The sequence below is a fragment of the Danio rerio genome, chromosome 15 (assembly GCF_052040795.2).
Source record: "Danio rerio strain M-AB ecotype USA chromosome 15, GRCz13ab, whole genome shotgun sequence".
Taxonomy (NCBI): Eukaryota; Metazoa; Chordata; class Actinopteri; order Cypriniformes; family Danionidae; genus Danio; species Danio rerio.
In genome coordinates, this window is record NC_141035.1 from 19,909,489 (window position 1) to 19,925,184 (window position 15,696).

At 40.4% G+C, this 15,696-nt stretch overlaps 1 protein-coding gene across 15 annotated transcripts in view; it reads left to right on the forward strand.

Annotated features, from left to right (window-relative positions):
• The window catches only part of LOC103908820 (uncharacterized), a 98,486-nt gene extending 84,598 nt beyond the window's left edge, over positions 1-13,888 (forward strand). For 2 of the 15 annotated variants that reach the window (XM_087283910.1, XM_087283911.1), the window contains exons 2-12: positions 771-869; positions 5,541-5,638; positions 6,272-6,990; positions 8,502-8,610; positions 9,596-9,676; positions 9,779-10,132; positions 10,235-10,330; positions 10,424-10,459; positions 11,356-11,406; positions 11,477-11,552; positions 13,624-13,886. In XM_087283910.1, the coding sequence (XP_087140036.1) occupies positions 8,589-8,610; positions 9,596-9,676; positions 9,779-10,132; positions 10,235-10,330; positions 10,424-10,459; positions 11,356-11,406; positions 11,477-11,538 (702 nt within the window). In that variant the 5' untranslated portion in view covers positions 771-869; positions 5,541-5,638; positions 6,272-6,990; positions 8,502-8,588 and the 3' untranslated portion in view covers positions 11,539-11,552; positions 13,624-13,886. Of the gene's footprint in view, positions 1-57; positions 523-770; positions 870-5,509; positions 5,639-6,271; positions 6,991-8,501; positions 8,611-9,491; positions 9,677-9,759; positions 10,133-10,234; positions 10,331-10,423; positions 10,460-11,355; positions 11,407-11,476 lie in introns of those variants that run through there. The other 13 variants (XM_087283914.1, XM_087283913.1, XM_087283909.1 and 10 more) reach the window with 13 other exon arrangements.
• The last annotated feature ends 1,808 nt before the right edge of the window (positions 13,889-15,696 follow it).

A 15,696-nucleotide genomic window follows, 5' to 3' on the forward strand; every position in this document is an offset into this window, starting at 1 on the left:
AGAACAGCACTCATTTACTGCTGACTGTCAAACCCTCCCCCTTCACAAACTGCAGACACTGCATATTTTCTCTTGTGTAAAGCTGAACCCAGAGTAAGTAGATTATTATTCTGAATTTTAAAACATCTTTATTTTCAAAAACTGTATCAGTTCTGAAATAGGAGCCCTGGGAATAGTTCACCCAAATGTAAAAAGTAATTTTTCACTGTGAGAATCTCTTCACTGTGAGAGGCAGATCTGAGGATTACAGTGGGCGCTTATCGGTCGCCTCCAGGCCCATGGACCCTCCACTCCTCCACAGTGCGCCCTATCCAATCTTTGAGCGATTGTGCTGGTTCATCCTCTGGGATGGCCACACTTCCGCCCGATGACATCAAAGATCAGACACACATCAGAGCATCAGAGGCGAGCATCGGGGGCCAGCTACCACCCTCTGGGGTGCAAAGTGTGGTCACGCATCTGGAATCGGGCATAATGGCTGTGCTTCCCAGGGTGCGGAGGTTTCATCTTGGGGGCTAATATGTGAGTTGAAATCCTCCCAGTCCCCCATCCTTTCTTTCCATGGGGTACACAGTGAGCTCATCCAGGAATGGAGGGCGATTTTTCTCAACCTTTTCCTTGTGAATTTCATCTTCTGCAATGGAGAGGCTGCAAAAAGGAGAAGAGGAGGACCGTTCTTTCCCCTGTGGGGGGCTGGGGATTCCACCTGCAAATATATGCAGTGTGCCATGTGTAGCTAATGTAACATGAGACTTTTTTTCTCTTTCCAGGTGTGAAGCCCAAGCGCTGCCAGCATGGGATGCGCTGCCTTCCAGTTTAGAATCCTTTCTCTCACACCTCCAGCCTTTCCGCAGGATCCTAGGAGGAAGGTAAGAGCCAATCTCTCACTTCAGCTCTTCCTCGGGATGCCAAATGGGTATTTCCAAACACCGTGAGGTCATGAGTTGTTTGCTCTCATTCACTCTCAATGGCACATAATATATATAGGCAAACTAAAATCGACACCTGCAGAGAACAGAAAAAATACGACTGCAGTGTTAATATAACTGTTTAATATAATAATATAAATAATATAACTGCTAACTGTTAATATAACTGCTATCTTTTTTATTTGTATCAAGACTAAATATAATCAAAGAAGACATATACATATACAGAAATGGCATGACAATAATGGCACCCCAAATAGCCATAAATTGTTAATCAAACTACCTCTTATTAACTTTTGCCATTAATTTTATTAACAGAACAGCACTATTCGGAACTGAATTAAGATTGGATGCCTTTCAATAGCAAACAGAATGCAGAATTTATTTGATAAAGGGTCTTAAAGGGTTGTGTCTAAAGGGTTAGTTCACCCAAAAATGAAAATTTCCATTCAAAATCCAGAAAAAAAACCTAAAACACTGTCAAAAACTTCATGTGACATTAGTGATTCAACTGTGATCATATGAAGCTCCAATAACACTTTTGTACATCAAAAAAAAAGTAAAATAACTTTGTTCATCCTTGTCTTCTCATTTATGGTAGGTCAGGGTGCACATTTTCTATGTGCAGTACGATGTCTTTGCCATTCGAGTCAGCAGCATTGTATTGCCCATAGTAAACTGACTTTATGCAGAAGACAAAGACAAAAAAAATTGTTTTTACCATTTTTTGGTGCATAAAAGTGTTCTTTAATTTTTGAATAATTGGTTGACAATGTTTTTGGTTCATTGAACATCTCAGGACCATTGTTGTTTATGGAGGATGATCTCATGTTTCATCTAAAATATCTACACTCTTTTTGTGTAAATTGATTAATCACTGCTTTCTTTAAAGAATACATATCAGCACATCGAGATACAAAGCAGCTTGTTTTGGTCTTGAGAAAGCAGAACAGTGCACATTTACTGCTGACTGTCAAACCCTACTCCTCCACAAACTGCAGACACTGCATATTTTCTCTCTCTTCTCTAAAGCTGAACTTAGAACTAGTAGATTATTGAACTAAATTTTAAAAAATCTTTATTTTTAAAAACTGTATCAGTTCTGAAATAGGAGCCCTGGGAATAGTTCACCCAAATGTAAAAAGTCATTTTCTCTCCCTTCACTTGTTCCAAATCAGTTTAAATTCCGCTTTAGTTCATAAACTCAGTGTCATAACATTGTGTTCTTGACACATAAGGAATAGCCAGATGACAGTGTGGATGCACTGTTTGTGGACAGCTCATGCCCTAAATGTGAGAGGCAGATCTGAGGATTACAGTGGGCGCTTATCGGTTGCCTTTGGGCTCGTGGACACTCCACTCCCCCACAGTGCGCCCTATCCAAGCTTCAAGCGATTGTGCCGGTTCATCCTCTGGGATGGCCACGCTTCCGCCCGATGGCATCAAAGATCAGACACACATCAGAGCATCGAAGGCGAGCGGTCATGTTCAGATGACAAACCGGGCCTGCTACCACCCTCCGGCTGTACTTCCCAGGCTGCTTCAGCGGTGGGTGCAAAGGTGTCATCTTGGGAGCGTTAGAATCCTCCCAGTCCCACTCCCCTTCTTTCTGTGAGGTACACAGTAAGCTCATCCAGGTATGAAGGGTGTTTTTCTCAACCTGGTCCTTGTGAACTTTGCCTTCATCTCCTGCAATGGCAGGGCGGCCGCGTATATAAGGTTATTCCCCAAGTGATGGCATTGCCACCTGGAGTGGTAAGTCGAGACCCCTGTCCAAGGCATGTGGGTTATCTGTGTCTCTTATGGCCAGAGCCCACACAACATGGGCCATGCTGCTTCTGCCCTGCACCACAGTACCAGCACAAGGGCTGCACGAGAACAGTTCTTCCCCAAGCTTGGTGCATGAGCTCTGCATGGTTTCCTGGGAAAGAAGATGGCCACAGTGTGTTCCAGGAACAGCACCCTTGACTCACTCTGGTAAATATGTGCCATGTCAAAAAAGCTTGATATCTCGTTATGCTTATTTCCCAGATAGGCTTATTCAACGACAATGCCCAGGACTTTACCCTGGAGTTCTCTGCGCTGAAAGAACAGCCGAGCGTAATAGGGCAGGTCATCTTCCGGTGGGCTTGGAATAATGCTCCCCCGCTGGGCCCTGCTCTTTGGTGAGAGAGTCATGAGAAAACTCATTTCACTGGCTAGCAGCCATGTTGAGCCCCTGCCTCAGGGTTGCTTCGTTGTCCGTTTACCTGAGTTAGTGGCACCCTGGGGAAGCCAAGTACCGATGAAGAGGAGAAGAGAAGGACCTTTCTTTTCTCCTGTGTAGGGCCAGGGATTCTACCTGCAAATAAATGCAGTGCGCCATGTGTGGCTAATGAAATCTTAGACCTTCTCCTCTCTCTAGGTTTGAAGCCCAAGCGCTGCCAGCAATTTAAAACGCTGTCTTCCAGTTTGGAAGATGGAATCCTTTCTCTCACACCTCCAGCCTTTCTGCAGGATCCTGGGAGGAAGGTAAGAGCCAATCTCTCACTTCAGCTCTTCCTCGGGATGCTCCACTTCCCAAAGTGGACACTCCCCATCCTGAACTGCCCCATCATAGATCCGTCAGTGATTGCTCCAGTGACCCTGCTTGTTCGGGCTCTCTCAGTCTGCCCATCATAGTGGCTTATCCAGAAGGTCAAACGCGGCTATGCAATTCGATTCGCCACACGGCCTTCCGAATTACGGGTATGTATTTCATGGCAGTCAACGTCGCAGTCACTCCTGTCTAGTGTGAGGAAATTGCAGCCCTCCTGGTAAAGAATAAAATTGAACCTGTTCCTACAGCCGAGATGGAGTGTTGGTTTTACAGCCCGTATTTCATTGTACCCAAAAATTATGGGTTATAACCATCTGGGCATTTTGGACCGTTATCAACACAGGATACTGTTAAAAATACTCAGGCAGAAATGCATCCCTCGATGCCACCGTTCTTGGTATTTGTTACAGCTATAGACCAGAAGGATGCTTGCAGAAGGTGGCCTAGTGCCTCTTCGCCTAGTGGGCATCTGAATTTTTGGCTATTTCGATGGCTGGCTGTTGTTAGCACAGTCAGTTGTTTATGTACAGGGACCCGGTGTTTTGGCACCTTGACCTGTTGGGGTAAGAGCAAGCTCTACCCCATGCAAAGTTTCTCTTATCTTGGGATGAAGCTGGACTCGATCTCCTTGATGGTTTATCAAAAAGTGTGCCAGTCTAGTTCGGCAAGAAAAAAAGTGGTCCTACTGACCTAAAAAGTGTTTTTTCAATGACTCCTGTGGCATATCCTGGTCACACCACTCCGATTTTTCATATGAGACCAATTCAGCAATGGCTTCATGAATGGGTCCTAAGATGGTGTATGGTGCATGGGGTTATTCCCTGAATGAGGCTGCCCTCGACACAAATGCTCTGGCCAGAGCTTGGGCAATATGCATTTCTCCTAGTGAGTCTGCTTGCACAGACCCTGTGCAAGGTCTGGGAGGACAAGGAGCATGTTGCACCTCTGAGGCTCAACTGGACCTGATTTTCCGAACTTACAGTCTTTGTGATGACCCCTCGTTGGCAAATTCCCATGAGGAAGGACCCTTTTCTTAGGAATGGTCACCCTCTGGTACCTGCGCCTGGTAACTCTGCTAACTCTTTTTCTGATAAAACAGCATGTGGCCACGCTCCTTTTGTTGTGTGTTCCTCCCGGAGAATAGGTGTGTCAACTGAATGGTTTGTGATGTCACTAACCCGAATGTCTTTCATTGTAGTTTTTCAACCAGACGCTTGCTGTAGGCTTTGCTATGCTAACTCTTTAAATAACAGTTTCTTCCTTTGCATTAAACTTTGAGTTTTGTAACTTGGCATATGCTGTTTATCCTTATACAGCTACATTACACAATACCTAAAAATAAAAATTTAACCACCTCTTTAAAATGTTTTTTGGCATGAAACCAAACCAATGCTCTAATATTACTAAGCTATAAAAACTAGCACTGTCACCTCACAGCAAGAAAGTCACTGGTTCGAGAATCAACTATAGGCCAGGTGTCATTGCTGTGTGGAGTCTGCATGTTCTCTCTGTGTTTGGGTCAGTTTCCCCTACACACCAAAGACATGTGGTATAGGTGATGTTCAAGGTGACAATCAACAGCCATCTAAACACCATAGATTGCTGGAAAATATTCAACAAACTACAAATCTGCTGGTTTATGGACTACAGATCCCAGTCATGCAAGACACACACTCACCTGCTCCAAGTCACCATTGATTAGACACTCACAGCTGAAGCTGCTTTTGGACTGATTACTGCACTATAAATTCAGCACACTAACACACAGCTGTTGCTGAGTCTTGTTATCTGCTAAGTGACATTACAACGCGTTTCCTTTGTCTTGCTTTGCCGTATTTTGGTCTTCGCCTCGTTTATTTGTGTATTCCTGTCTGCTGCCTGCCTTATGACCTTTCGCCTGTTACTTTGACTACATTTCTGGATTGCCTATATACATCTTTTTGCACCTGTGTTGACCATTGCTTACCTGACCTTGCTAATAAACCTGCATTTGGATCCGCAGCCCTGTTGTCAGTGTCATATCCCCATTACAGAAGACTCAGCCCCAACATAGATCCAGCGGGTATCAAGATCATGCATCTGCATCAGAAAGCCCGGTCTATAGAGGAGTATTGTGGAGGACTTCATCCAGGTAGCCCATTTAACATCTTTGGATGAGTTATGCCTGATGATATTTTTTGTGGTGGTTTATCTGAGCCCTTTTATTCCAACATGCCACTGCACAACCCCCACTAGACTTTAAAATATTATAAAGATCTCGCATTGCAACTAAGTGGGTCCCCCTTCACTGTTGGCAAGGTGGAGGAGACCCCTAAATGTTTTTTGGGGGCAGGCAAAGCACAGCAAGACCTGATGGCCACCTTAAGTCCTCCAGTTCACAAGATGGCGGCCTTCTGTCCTCCAGGTCACAAAGAGGCCGCAACCAACCAACCCCATATAAACTATAAATTGCAAGAGTTCAGTCAAAGCGGGGTGAATCAGCTTTCAGCAGCTACGCCCCTCGCTGCTGAAATAAGCTTCCAGAAATGATCAGATGTGCTCCAGCATAAGGCACATTCAAATCAAGACTGAAAACACATGTGTTTAGGTATGCCTTTACTGAATGAGGGCTGTGCTGCATCAGACAGATCGCACTATTATGTTTTTCTTTTCTTTTTCATTCTTAAACTTGTCTCTTTTATTCCTCTTTATGTAAAGCACTTTGAATTGCCACTGTGTATGAAATGTGCTATATAAATAAACTTGCCTTGCCTTGCCTCCGCAGCTCCATGCTCCAGGCCCTCTGCAGTTTCACGCTCCAGGCCCTCCGCAGCTCTATGTTCTAAGCCCTCTGGAGCTCCATGCTCCAGGCCCTCCGCAGCTCCATGCTCCAGGCCCTCCGCAGCTCCATGCTCCGGGCCCTCCGCAGCTCCACGCTCCAGGCCCTCCGCAGCTCTCTATATTCTAAGCCCTCTTCAGCTCCATGCTTCAGGTGTCACGAATTACAGGGAGACCCAATTGCAAGTAAAAAGATTTATTGGACTCAGACAGAAAACAGAGAAGGATGGACGCAGGCAGATGACTGATGAGTGAAGCGTGCAGCAGGAAGATGTATAATGAATAGAACAGGGAAGTACTGTAGAGCAAGTTCAGGGAGCTGATTACAGCTGGGCGGTGCTACGCACGGCAAATGCTGGTGACGGCGTACACGTGACCACCCAGCTGATATGTAAACACAACTGACAGCCACGTGACTATAACACAGACACAGAGACACCCAAACACAGACACACTGCAGGTCCTCCGCAGCTCCACTCTCCAGGCCCTCCGCAGCTCCACTCTCCAGGCCCTCCGCAGCTCCACGCTCCAGGCCCTCCGCAGCTCCACTCTCCAGGCCCTCCGCAGCTCCAATCTCCAGGTCCTCCGCAGCTCCACGCTCCAGGCCTTCCGCAGCTCCACCCTTTAGGCCCTTCGCAGCTTCACGTTCCAGGCCCTCCGTTACAGGTAAATTGGATTTTCTAAATTGGCCATACTGTATGAATCTGCATGTGAATGAGAGAGTAAATGATTGTTCCCAAACACTGTTATGTCACGAGTTAGTTTGCTTTCATTGCTGGGTTGTGGTAGGAAGGACATCCGTCACAATAAAACTTATTCCAGAGTAATTTGCGGTACAGTGCTCTGTGGTGACCCCTGATAAATCAGGGACTAAGCTGTGGTAAGTCAGTTTATGACTCATACAAGACTAATATTGACTAACATGGAAGGAAATGGTATATGTGGTATATATGTGGGGAGAAGGTATGCAAACTTTTTCACTCCCAATGGCACATAATATTGAAAAAAAAAATACAACTGCAGGGTTAATATTACTGTTTGTGCTATTAAGTATTGGTTATTGATGTTTAGCTCTTTGGAGATTGTTGTATATTGAGTTAGTAACAAATTGATTGTTCTGCAATGACGCACTCTAGTGGTGTGTGTGTGTGTGTGTGTGTGTGTGTTTATGAGATTGTTGCAATAGTGCAGTAAAGACGTGTTCTGAGCAGCTATCCTTTTTATCTGGATCAAGGCTAAATATTATTAAAAGAGACAGTAAAATGTTTACCATTTTAAATGATTTTGTATACAGAAATGGCATTGCAGTAATGGCACCACAAACAGCCATAAAATGTTAGTTTATCAAACTACCTCTTAACTTTTGTCATAATTTTATCAACTGAACAGCACTATTCGGAACTGAACTGATGCCTTTCATCAACAAACAGGATGCAGAATGGATTTCCTACAGGGTTATAAGGGTTATGTTTAAAGGGTTAGTTCACCCAAAAATGAAAACTTTATTTAAAAAAAATAACCTAAAATAACCTAAAAAACTGTCAAAAACTTGACATTAGCTGTAATCATATGAAGCTCTAAATACACTTTTGTACACCAAGAAAAGAAGGCAAAAACGGTGGTGCAGCGGGTAGCATGTTTGCCTCACAGCAATAAGGGCGCTGGTTTGAGCATACTGGGTCAGTTGGCGTTTTTGTGTTCAGTTTGCATGTTCTCTCTGTGTTCCTGTGGGTTTCCTCTGGGTGCTCTGGTTTCCCCCACAAGTCCAAAGACATGTAGGTGAATTGGGTATAGGCTAAAATTGTCTGTAGTATATGTGTTTGAATGAGTGTGTATGGATGTTTCCCAGTGATGGGTTGCATCTAAAGGCAATCCACTGCATAAAACATATGCTGGCGGTTAATTTCCCTGTGATTTCCCCAGATTAATAAAGGGACTAAGACGAAATGAAAATTTGTTCATCTTTGTCTTCTCTTTTATGATACGTGTACTACGTGCAGTACGATGTCTTTGCCGTTTGTGTCAGCAGCATTGTATTGCCTATAGTAAACTGACTTGATGCAGAAGACAAAGATAAATTAAGAAGTAGTTTTTACCATTTTCTTTTGGTGCATAAAAGTGTTCTTTGAGTTTTGAATGTATGGTTGACGATGTTTTTGGTTCTTTAAACATCTCAGAAACATTGCTGTCTATGGAGGATAGGAGATCTCTGGGATTTCATCTAAAATATTAAAATTCATATTCTGAAGAGGAACAAATGTCTCATGGAATTGAAAGCAAATGAAGGTGAGTAACTAATAACATCATTTATTTCTGTGTGAACTCAACATTTGAGCATTGGGGGCGAAAGAGTTCAACACAGTTTGCAATGGAAAGCTTGAGTAAAACTGAGAAATACGTAGGCAGTGCACTGCACAGCACCCTTAATCAGAGGCCTTCTCTGCATTCTCAACAGTTAAAACTGCAATTTCATTAGAAGAGAAGGAATTATTTCACAATTTTTCAAAAACAAATCAACACATTTTTAAATGATTTATTCTGTGCATGCACAGTCTAATCGTTTTTGATGCAACAGACAGGGAAGTTGATGTCAAATGAACTTATAGGAAACTCTGTGGTTAGCTGTTTTCAGGGCTGTCACATGTTATGTGTGGTCCTGAAATGGAAAGAAAAACTATGCACTTGAGAAAGGCAGTTTTAACTGCACTCAGGCTGTCCCACATTTTAACATTGGAAGTTTGTGTCTCGCATTTATTTGTTTTGGACAATCATAACAATAAAAAACATGAATTGTGTATAAAAAAGTATTTTACATTCAAAGGAAAAATGTCAAATAGTGACAGAAAACACGCAAATTGGAGAGATCAATAGTGTTTAAAACATTTTAAAATGGTATTTTTTTTGTGATTGAGATAAAGGAATATATGTTCGATCAAAATGATGGTTTGTAAACAGTGAACCACAGTTTGAGTTAAAATATTTTTTCAGACAAGCAGAATTTTACACAGACATTTTGCAGTATGGAAATACAGCCTTAATGGCTGTATGAGTCAAATAAAACTGTACGGTCAGTAATCAATAATTGTCAATATTTTTTAGATATAAAAACTATATAAAAACTATATTGAAAGTTTTAAGCAACAACAAATAACCAATCTTTTTTTCAGGTAAACCAAGTTGAGCTGTGTGATCACACTTATGAAGGGCAATGCATGTGTGTGGGTCTGTGTGCTATTACGGGAAGTAACACATTAACTTCTGACTTATTTAGTTGACAATGAAATCCGGCTTGACAACATGACATGCTTTTTACATTTATGGATATTTTTCAGTGCTCTGGCCTCTTCAAATGGTAAGTTATAAAAACAAACGAGTCTTCGTTCTCAATCTATTAGTGTATAATTCTCATTATTGAGAAATAAAAAAATCAGTAAGATTTTGCTCTTGTGTTTAGCTCTGAGCCGCTGGAGTGAAAGATGTACAGATGTCAGCATCGATGCCTCTCTGAAATCTCAAGTTTCTCTCCCGTGTCACTTTAATACGAGCTTGGACAGTGACACAGTGATTTGGAGACACCTAAACAATGGAGCCACTCTTGTAAAGATCATAGCTGATGGCAGAATCTACTTTGATAATGCTAGAGAAGGACGAGTGACTGCTTTTCCGCTTTTAGTCGAGGAAGGAAACTTCTCCATCCTCATCCATGATCTGGAGTCTTCAGATCTTGGCGTGTACTTTTGTGAGCTGAATAGTGAATGCTGGAGAGTGAAGATCACAGAATCAGCAGAATCAGTCCCTGCACAGGAAAGTTGGTGCTTCATTTAATTTTAATGCCTAATAGCAAATTACTAAGTAAGACAAATAAATCATTTAGCATTTGTTTCACATGTCATTTTTATTTCTGGCACAGACACAGTAACGTTGAGCTCTGATCTGAACTCCTGGTTGTTCTTTTTGGCTGGAGCTTGTCTTTTTGCAGTGGTTTTTATTGTGTTTTATCACATTGGTGAGCACGACTGTTCATTTATTATAAGGAAAATACTATGAACCACTATATTAACCAGGATTCTATTTTGTTTGTTTGTCAAATCATACTCAGGCTTGCATTACCGTTTGCGGTCCTGGACAGGCTTTGGTACGTACTGTAATAAAGGTATAGGGCTTAAAAAGTTTGCCAGCTTCTATATTTATACAACATACAGTTATAGTCATAATTATTAGCCCCCCTGTTTATTTTTTCCCCAATTTCTGTTTAACGGAGGGAATATTATTTTTCAACACATTTCTAAACATAATAGTTTTAATAACTTATTTCTTATAACTGATTTATTTAATCTTTGCCAAGATGACAGTAAATAATATTTAACTAGATATAAGACACTTCTTTACAGCTTAAAGTGACATTTAAAAGCTTAACTTTGTTAATTAGGTTAACTAGGCACTAGGCAGGTTAGGGTAATTAGGCAAGTTATTGTATAACAATGGTTTGTTTTGTAGACTAATATAAAATATATAGCTTGAAGGGGCTAATAATTGTGTCCTTAAAATGTATTTTAAAAAATTAAAATATTCTAGCCGAAATAAAACGAACAAGAAGAAAATTTCTCCAGAAGAAAAAATATTATTAGACATACTTAAAAAATTTCCTTGCTCTGTTTAACATCATTGGGGAAATATTTAAAAAAAGAAAAAAACATTCAAAGGGGGGCTGATAATTTTGACTTCAACTGTATATGAATACAAAAACATAAATTCATCAATCCCTCTATTGTTCAAAATGCTTAATACATATTTAATTAAAATTAATTTTTAATTACAGTTTAAACAATGTTAATGAATTAATCATTGCTTCATTGTTGGATTTCTGCACAAAAAACAAAAAACAAAAACTCGAACAAAAAAATTAATGCTATAAATGATTAACCAAGCCCAACTTATTTGATACATTACTGTTGGCTTGTTTCCTTTGATATATCTTGTGTTTTCAAATATGCTGTTTATTATTAATAATCTTTTATTCATGCTTATCAGCATTCAGAAATCAAGATTCAACTGAGCCTACCATAACTACAGTGTATGATGGTAAGACACAATTATGTTTGGAAGATGTTTTGATGATAAAGGTTGAGAATAACAGCCTTATTTTTTTTAGGCATCCAGGCAAAGGGAGAAGCTGACAACAGTGGGATACACACACATTTTGTCTTAAAATGAAGACGATTCAAAAGGTTTGACAACTACACATATAATTTATGTAAACTTGTGTAAATTAATATTCTATTGTATGTTGATTGTTTTCCTTTAACGCTTTTTTTTTACTGTTTTAAATGAATGTCATCTACACTCAACGGCCACTTTATTATGTACACCTTACTAGTTCCCGTTTGGACTTTCTTTTGTCTTCAGAACTGACTTAATCCTTTGTGGCATAGATTCAACAATATACTGGAAATATTCCTCAGAGATTATGTTCCATGTTGACATAATGGCATCACGCAGTTGCTGCAGATTTGTCAGCTGCACATCCATGATGTGAACCCCTCATTCCACCACATCCCAAAGCTGCACTACTGAATTAAGCTCTAGTGACTGTGGAGGCCATTTGAGTACAGTGAACTCAATGTCATGTGCAAGAAACCAGCCTGAGATGATTCACGTTTTATGACATGGTGTGTGATCCTGCTGGAAGTAACCATCAGAAGATGGGTACACTGTGGTCATAAAGGGATGGACATGGTCAGCAACAATACTCAGGTAGGCTGTGGTGTTGACACGATGCTCAATTGGTACTACTGGGCCCAAAGTGTGCCAAGAAAATATCCCCACACCACTACCATCCTGAACCATTGATACAAGGCAGGATGGATCCATGCTTTCATGTTGTTGACGCCAAATTCTGACCCTACCATCTGAATGTTGCAGCAGAAATCGAGACTCATCTGATCAGGCAATGTTTCTCCAATCATCCATTGTCCAATTTTGGTGAGCCTGTGTGAATTGTACCCTCAATTTCCTGTTCTTAGCTGACAGGAGTGGCACCATGTGTGGTCTTCTGCTGCTGTAGCCCATCTGCCTCAAGGTTTGACGTGTTGGGAGAAACTCTTTTGCATACCTCAGTTGTAACAAGTGGTTATTTGAGTAACTGTTGCCTTTCTATCAGCTCAAACCAGTCTGGCCATTCTCCTCTGACCTCTGGCATTTGCGTCCACAAACCTGCTGCTCACTGAATATTTTCTCTTTTCTGGACCATTCTCTGAAAATCCTAGAGATGGTTGTGTGTGAAAATCCCAGTAGATCAGCTGTTTCTGAAATACTCAGACCAGCCAGCAACCGTGCCACATTCAAAGTCACATAAATCACTTTTCTTCCCAATTCTAATGCTTTGTTTGAACTGCAGCAGTTCGTCTTGACCATGGCTGTTTCTCAATTCCAAGAACGCAGAGAACGGACTTGTGTTCTTGTCCTTGGAAGAACAAACTAGGAAAACCGTGAGGGCAGAGAACGCGTCGTGTGAGGAATGAGATGCTTCGTTCTTCCTAATGGTCACATGACTTTCACGTGTTTTTAATAGAAAATTATGTAAACATTACAGCATTCATACAACAATTTATTGTTTTTCCCCCTTTTCAAAATATATACTATGCATAAAAACATTATAAATAGGCATTGCACAATATAAATAAAACAAATTTTAATGTGAATTTCAGCAAATGTGTTTATTCCTTTATTAAGATGTCCATGGTGATGTTTATATTCACCATATCATTTAGCGAAAATTCTGAGATAAATAAGTTGAATCTCTGAACTTCAATCTAAATAAAATGCTGTGCTTCCCACTCCAGTCGCAATGACTTCTGGGAGTTCTAGCGCGAGTTCAGTGCTCAAGGCTGCATCGGTGCATCCTCGATATCAAGAACAAATCCGGGAAGTTTCAGGCATCCTCTGTTCTTGCGGTCTTGAGTATTGGAACTGAACTTTGGCAGTTGATGATGACGTTACATGAAAACATTAGGACGCAAGACTGCTGAAGAACGCATATTGAGAAACAGCCCATGTCTACTACAGAAATGCATTGAGTTGCTGCCATGTAATTGGCTTATTATAAATTTGTGTTAACTAGTAGTAAGGCAGGTGTACCTAATAAAGTGGCCGGTGAGTGCATATTTTAAGCATACTTTGTACTATTTTTGTAAAAGACTGTTTTAATTACAGCGATTGTTTTTTTTTATTATTCTGTACTGTTTTCAATGTAGGTGCAAATACTAATTATTTTTTCACTGCCTTTCTTAATACATACAGCATGAAAAATCAGAGAATATTGCAAAAGGAGAATGTGCAGCGATATAATAAAGCTGTTAAAGTTTCAAAGAAGAAATGTTGGTGTCTGCACAACAAATGTATAAAAGAGATTTTATGTATAAATCATATTAACTGCCGGAAAAGTGTAATAACATTGCCATGAATTGATTTTTAACATGTTATAAAACATTTCTAAAAATGCTTTTGGTGTTTAACTATTGTTACATTCTAATGTATGACAAAATATAGACAGATTACTTGTTGCAGTTGACTGTTATGTCCAGTAGATGACACACATTACTTTTAGTAAGACTGGACTAGAAAAGACATCATAAGGAAACATGTATGGTAAACAAACAAACAATCTTTAGAATGCATGTTTATTTTGATAGAGAGTTCAGATAGTGTACTTATAGAAGAATGTGTGATAGAGGTTCATAAAAGAAACACATTTCTGATTTTTAAGTCCACTCATCTGGCTCAAGAGAAATTACATTAGGTAGATACAGAGATAAAAAAAATCTGATCATTGCACCAGATTCCTCCTGTTCCAAACAGGCTCAATACATTATTATAGCCAATACACCGTGTAGGGATTGTATACAGTTTAACCCAAAGAATGACCAGTCTGGTAGATGAAGAAGAGCCGGAGTCAGAGATTTAAATAAATAAATCAAGTTTACTGAAGATAGTTTGCAGTTACATAAACAGAAGCCAGCTTCAACACTCACAGCAATTCCTAGGCCGCTCTGCTTACAATCACCAATCAATAACAATTATACTCTCACATAACATCCTTAACTGCGTCATACATATAGGTGTTCTAATCTGATTGGTTAAAACACAGACAGACGAGGAAAATTTCCATGTGGGGTTTGTGCGTACAATTCTGAACATTATCTGAAGTATAAACGTCAGACATCCCTTAGACTGATTAGAACTGACTCCAGACCTTTGAAACGGATCAAAAATCAAATAAAACACACACACTTAAAGTACAATCTGTTACTTATCCAAGTCTATCTTGAATAAAAAGTAGAATCACTTCAAAATAATTGACCGTAAAAATTGCAAAATCACTTAAGACATTTTAGACAGTATTAACTCGTAGAAATAACTATAGAAACAGTTGCTTTCAGTCCTCAGCCCTCAGTTCCACTCAAGGTCTCCGTGACCTCTGACCTAGTTGGGTGGCTTCTGAAAATAGTTATAAAGAGACAGGCAAATGCACTGAACATTCTTATATTAAGCAATGTGTTAACTTATTCAATGTGTTAACAGAAAAAAACACAAAAAGTCAGATTTATAAACCTATAGTAAGACAATCAACATTACTGAGCCTTGTCAAGTATGGTTTTACCTACGCTCGAAAGTGGTCCTCTGCTTTTAACCCATCCAAGTGCACACACACATATTGAGTGAGAAGTGAGAGCACACAGTGAGCATCCACCCAGAGCCATGGGCAGTTATTGCTTCCAGCAGCTGGGCTTGCTCACCTCAGCTGAGTATCGAAGGTGAAGAGAGTGTGGTTTATTCACTCCCCCCATCATCAAATCCTGCCAGGACCTGGAATTGAATCTGCAACCTTTAGATTGTAACTCTCTAACAGGCTCCTATAAGTAAGCTAAAAACATAATGCTAATGTTTAAAACAGCTGTGCTTTTTTGACACCACATAAACAGAGGAAAAAAACATTGGCCTTCCATCCTGCCCTCTTTATGCTGTGTAGTAAAATCCAAATGAGTTTTTAAATAGCACTGGAGGTGATTGATAAACAACACACAAGCAACCACATCAATGAAAGACCATGAGGACTCTCTGAGGGTTATGGAAAATGAGTAGCCAGGTAATCAGAGAACAAGTGTGAATAATCAGGAACTATGGAAAAAGACAGTGCCAGGAAAGGGTAACAATGCGATAGGATGCCAAAAACTTAAACTTTTACCTGATACCACACTGCTTTAATGCCAACTGCAGACGTCTTTGGCTAAAAGGGAGCTGATTGAAGTAACGACCTAATTAGAAATGCTGGACTCTGCAGTTCTAATTTCATGTCAGGTAAGATCACGCTAT